Raw genomic sequence first — 5,977 nt, forward strand, 5'->3', positions numbered from 1 at the left:
AACAGCCCCAGCACACCCCAAAAACTGCTCGCTCTGTCCCCCACCCCTTCGGCTCCTCCTCTGCGCCCTGGTTTTCTTGGGATCACATCTTCCGGCTGCTTTTTCCTCCCCCGACCACTCCGTGTGCATTTTGGGGTGCTCCAAGGCCCTCGGTGTGTCCTTAGGGGTGTCCCTGCATCCACCCGTTTGCATTTTGGGGCACAGGGTGGCTTTTGGGGTGCCCCGTCTTCCTCAGTGTGCCTTTGGAGACATCCTGGACTCCTCGGTGTGCTTTTTGGGGCACCCCAAGCCCCACCGCACGGCCCAGACTCCCCCCTTTTGTCTCTCGGCACTGTCCGACCATTCCCTCGCAGCCCGCCCCACAGAACAGCCTGAGCTGGCGAGGGAGATGCGGGGACACGTCCCTCAGGTGCCACCTGTGAGTCCCGGGACGCAGGTGAAAGCTCCACGTGGTGAATTCACTTCTTTCAACCCAGGGCGAGAGGAATGAGACTTTATTTTGAAAATGGAATTCAACTCGAATCGAAATCATTCCACCGCGGTGGGAGACAACCATGGCGAACTCGTCAAGGGAAAACACCAGAGGCATCACAGTTCCGGCTCTGCAGACACTTCGGCAACAGATTTCCCCCCAAAATTTCATTTTCTTTCCTATTAATCCCTCTTCCATGTGTAAAAATAAAAAAGACCAAACGCAAATCCACAGCATGTCTGGCACCTACCAGTTCTCGCACGGTTACCAACGAGGGTCCCGAGCACTGCCTGTCCCTGCCTGGTGCTGGGGAAAAGGCTCTTCCTCCCACAGGGAGCTCAGTCGGATTTCTCCTTCTCCTTCATGTGCAGGAAGACGATGCTGAACATGAAGAGGCCAACCATCATGGAGAAGGCACCGGCATAGTACGGGTACGCCGAAGGGATGAAACGTTCGTACTGTGTGTGCTGGAGAGGACGGACAGACACCTTGGAGGGAAGAGAGCGGCCCTGTGAGTCTGGCAGCCCCGGCACCCTTCCCTCTCCGGCAATTATTCCCACTGTGCTTACCTGGGTGGAGGAGTAGAGGTGGGTATAACCCAACCGGTTGTAATCCACTTTAAACTGAAACACTCCATAGACGTCCGGCAGCTTGAACCGCACGCTGTATTTGCCACCTGAGAAAAGAGACGGCGGTGACGTTCACAACAACGCTGCCAGGCTGAGCGGCAAAAACACCCGCCCAACGCGGTGCCAGGGTGGCGAGGGAAACCCACCGTTCCTCTTCAGGAAGGTCCGCACGAAGGGATCGATGCGGACAAACTCCAGCTGAATATCGTCTCCGTCAAAGGGGACCCACTTGCCATCAGAAAGCTTTTCGATTACGATGCTGTACTCCTGGAACGAACCCACAACGTGTGAAGTTAACGAGCGATACCTGAAAACGAATGTTGACCCGTACCCAGTTCAAATTTTCCCCAAGTTCCTTTTTCAGCTCCCACGTCCGCTCCTGCCTGCGCCGCAGGCCCCAAGCAGGCAGCCTTACCACAAGATCGGTGACAGTGTAGGCGTGGGGAGGCGCAAGTTCCCCCACGCGGTGGTGGGACACCGCTCCGACGCGCAGCACTCCCTCCTCCTTGAACACCCAGCGGGACAAGGCAACAGCCAGCTCGTAATTACCTGTCTGCGAGTACCTACAGACAAAGGAAGGCTGAGAAAGCATGGCGGCCATGCCAAAAAAAGACACCACATGCCAAAACCCAAACCGTTAATAGATGTGAAAGCAACAAAGAGCTAACAGGGGTTAAAGGAAGGAACTGCTTCCCAAAGCGCTTTGCTCCACAAGGCCAAAGGAATGCGTCACCCACAATTTAATTGAAGCTTTCTCCTGTTTCCCATAACATGGGTATTTGTTGCCTGTTTCCCAGGACTTTCTTGACCAAACAGCTCCCCAAATATTCCTCAGCCAGGGACGCCAGGAAGCCAACATACCTCTTGGAGCCAGGGGCAGCTTTCTGCACAGCAGAATTGAAGAAGGCATCGCTAAAGAAATCCAAGGAGCCACTGAAAACAACACGGGCGTTGTTCCGGGCTTGGAGTCCCGCGATCAGCAGGGTGTTCTTCCCGACCGCATGCGGGTACTGAAAAGGAACGTATTTAGAAGAGCATTTAATCCATTTAGGGATGATTAAAGAAGAGTTAATATCTAGTTTGCTGTGGGGTGGAACAGTCTGACTGTAGCCAGCACAGCCTGCCATTAAGTAGAAGCCAAGAAGCTCAAAATAACCAGTAACAGGATTCACAGCTTCTGCCCTCTCTGACGGGAATGAAACCAGGAGATATGCTTTGATCTAGGCTGGCCTTTCTTCCAAAGCATCCCTCACACTGGATGTTTCCCCACCGATGAAAAGCAAAGAGGAGGATTCCCAGGGCAATGTCAGAAAGCAGGCGACAGCCTGACCCTTTCAAAATTCACCAGATTATACACTCTAGCTTTTGTTCCCCGCAAGGTGCCGATATTTGAGGGACTTCATTGTAGTAGTGTAGCCCAAAAGAGAAGAACAAGTAATGGACCGTACCTGAGTAATAGGCTTATCTGGGAAGAAGGAGTAAGAGGTAGAAGAACCAGTCAGGATATCCAGCACCAGTGGGTTGTCAGGATCAGCCACCATCCTTGCAGGGAGAGGCACAGTGAGCAGCACAAAGACCCCCAGGGCCCCCCATACCCAGAGGAACACGCAGGAACCTCCTCACTCTTTGGATGTGGCAAGACGACCGCAGAGTTTGCACACACCAAGAAATGAAATATTTCCTCAAGATACAAAGTCAAGCTTCACTAATTTATGTTAAGAATCATTCCTAAGTCAACAACTAAGCTGCTTTGGAGATTTTTCTTGTTATCTGAAATCAAGAGACATTGCTCACATTAAGAGTCACAGCCCCTAACCCTACGCTTACCTCACAGCACCACCACTATTTTTGCTCCGCTTCCCCAACAACAGCTACCTCACCCTCCTTCCCATGCCGCGCTGCAGGTCACTTACCCAACTCCTCGGAAAAGGATGGGGTTCAGTGCCGCTTTCCCCACAATGGTGGGGGCCTTCAGGAGATTTTCAGCATCTGCAACTATGAGCGTGTGCTGGGAGAAAGGAGAGAGATGGGCGTGAACATGCTGTAGGGGCAGGTGGGTTGATGTTTGTTAGGTTCTATCGGCAAGTAACAGCTTCTCTTGTTATTTGAAAGTTAACTTTGTTTTTACAGATTATTAGAACTGAGCAGCTGTTGGATGAATGTTACTATTCAATTAAAAAAGAAAAAAAACCAGGATTTTTATTGTGTAATTATGATCAAATTAAATTAACAGGGATACGTAAGGAAATGTAAACAACCTTTTGATAAAGATAGCAATACCTACAGTATTTTACTGTCCCATATTTAGCAACTCTCATCTTTAAACTAGGACAATGTCCATGTACTACTTCAATGGTTTAGTTTCAATAAAAATTAGCAGAGCAGATTTAGTTCAGACCTTAATATAGGTTTTTATTTTAAAGTACAGGGTGACACTGGGGGTGGGGGGGGCGGGGGGGGAGGAAATCATAGAAACGTGTACATTTCTGTACTGATCTCTAGGACTGAAAATCTCCCTTCCCACATCCAAAGCATCGCACTCAGTGTCTGATGGGCTTCACCCGCCAGCAAAATTCCGACATACACAACACGCTTCGGCGTGGTTCAAAGCCACCATTAATTGTGGTGTGACTGCTGGAGACACAGTGGCAATCTGAAACGACTCAGGGCAGTGGAAAGATCAAACCCAGGAAATTCAGAAAGATGGATTTGAGGGCAGAGACCCCAAATGTGCAGAGCTTTGCAGTGTTATGTCACACTATCAAGCAGAACTATTTATGACTTTCTTGGGAGGAAGCTGAGAAAACAGAGAATGGATGGAGGAAAAAAGGGAAAACAAGGACAGAAGATTCACGCCCAAACCTTTACACCTAAGTACTCATTAATAAAACCCAAAACATGCCGATAGATCCATTTACCTGGCCGGGGTCAGATATATCGTAGTTGTGATGGTCGATGACAGCTGTCCTTTCTTCATCAAACTCGATCCCACACTCACTGCCCAGCTCTCGCAGCGGGTCACCTGGAAGACAGAACGGATTCTCGGTTACACAGTGCATTCAGGACACAATGCCAGTCTCAGCACCCAAAATAAAAAGTAAGTTCAGCTTAGAGTCACGTGTTCGGCACTCCATGAGCCAAACCCCAAGGAGCAACAGAACCTCCCCCAGCTAAATTCCTATTAAAAATGTCAATAAAAGCTATTTACCACCCATTTCCTTACAGTACAACTTTGAAGTTCCCAATGAGAAACTGCGTTTTCTCACCAGTTTTGTTGCAGGAACTCAGAGAATGACAAATAAACTATTTGCTCATTGCAGAGTGTAAGCAGCGTAGGTGCTGCCTACAAGGTTTCAGCCACAAGAAGTGGCTGAAACACGCCAATCTGCTCTGACAAGTGTTTGTACTTACCGATGTCTGAGCTGGCGGCAACGAGGACGCTGCCGCCTCCATCGATGAAAGCGGTGATGGTCTCCACGTTGATGTTTCCACCAAAATCTGAAAGTGCATGCCAGAAATTCATGACTAGTTCACAGAAATAATACCATGGCAGAATTAAACCACAGAAAGATACCAAATAATTTCTATCATAGCTGTAAGAATCACCATTAAGGGGCTGGATGTATCTGCAGTTTGCCACCAGGTACAAGATGCAAAGGATAACATCCAAAGTGCGATATTTAATTAAAGTTCACAAAACAGTTAGAAATCCCCTTCCAAAAATGCCACCAAGCTACTAAAGTGCTTGAGTTTCCCCCTCCCATATTTACCTTCTATGGATGGTGAGAAAATGATCAAGTTGTCATACAAAAATTCTCCGTATTTTATCAGGGACAGGCCAGCATCATCCGCTGTGCGGAAAGTGAGATCGAAGCCCCTGTCTGCAGCCGCAAGACAAAATTGACAACTTTCACATCTCACAAAATTGACACATAGTAGCAGCAAACCAGCATCAAGATTCTGAGTTTTACTTCCCCCATAAACAGCTGTGTTTTGGAAAAAAGTGGTTCAGGAGCTTTCTGGGAGCACCGCTGGGGTGTTCCCACATAAAACCAAAGGGTATCAATCCCCTGAAAAAACTCTTTGTTGCAAAGATGCCCTGCTGACACCCATCGAGTGCAGACCAATGCTGAAGGGGACCCGAAACACAGGCACGGCTGGGGAAACAACCCCCATCTCCTCCCTCGGTCTGACCAGGCGGCCCCAAATACCTCCCTCTCTCCCAGGAAACCCCAATCTCCTCCCTCAGTCTGACCAGGGGACCCCCCCAGATGACCCCAATCTCCTTCTGCAGCCCAGCCAGTGCACCCCAACCGCCCCCCTCACCCCCAGGGGACTCCAACCTCCTCCGTCAGCCCGGCCAGTGGGACCCCAAAGACCCCCGTTACCCCCGTCTCCTCCCTCAGCCTCACCAGGGGACCCCAGCCGCGCCCCCCTCAGCCCCAGGGAACACCAATCTCCTCCCTCAGCCCGGCGCGGGGTCCCCAGCCGCCTCCCCTAGCCCTACCCGCCAGGCTGCGGAAGAAGAGCGAGTGCGTGTCCCGCAGGTTGCCGTTCTCCAGCAGCACCAGGGTGCGGGCCCCCCCCCTCAGCCCCGGCAGCCACCACTGCCAGGAGCCACCACAGACGGACCGCGGCCGCCGCCATCTTGATCACCGGCGCCAAGCTTCCCCGGAAGCGGGCGGGCGAACGCAGCCAATCAGCGCCAGGAGCTGCTCCCGCGCCTTCCAATCATCGACAGACACCTCTTCGCCGCCGGCCAATCACCGGGACGCTGTCGTGACAAACCCCCCCCCCACCCCGCCGCGCGGCCACCGTAGCGCCCCTGAGGGGAGGAAGGTGGGGGTCGGCGGGATCCCAGTAAAAGACCTCAAAA

General features: G+C 51.4%; 1 protein-coding gene across 1 annotated transcript; it reads right to left on the bottom strand.

Annotated features, from left to right (window-relative positions):
* Window positions 1–479: 479 nt before the first annotated feature.
* DDOST (dolichyl-diphosphooligosaccharide--protein glycosyltransferase non-catalytic subunit) lies at window positions 480–5,768 on the bottom strand. The gene is given in 12 exon segments (XM_049809838.1): window positions 480–960; window positions 1,042–1,148; window positions 1,248–1,368; window positions 1,517–1,664; window positions 1,963–2,111; window positions 2,550–2,643; window positions 3,015–3,109; window positions 4,020–4,123; window positions 4,513–4,599; window positions 4,872–4,982; window positions 5,609–5,687; window positions 5,689–5,768. Coding segments are annotated over 12 exon segments (1,305 nt in total). The 5' UTR covers window positions 5,749–5,768; the 3' UTR covers window positions 480–810.
* Between the last annotated feature and the right edge of the window lie 209 nt (window positions 5,769–5,977).

The sequence above is a fragment of the Accipiter gentilis genome, chromosome 1 (assembly GCF_929443795.1).
Source record: "Accipiter gentilis chromosome 1, bAccGen1.1, whole genome shotgun sequence".
In the NCBI taxonomy this organism is placed as follows: domain Eukaryota; kingdom Metazoa; phylum Chordata; class Aves; order Accipitriformes; family Accipitridae; genus Astur; species Astur gentilis.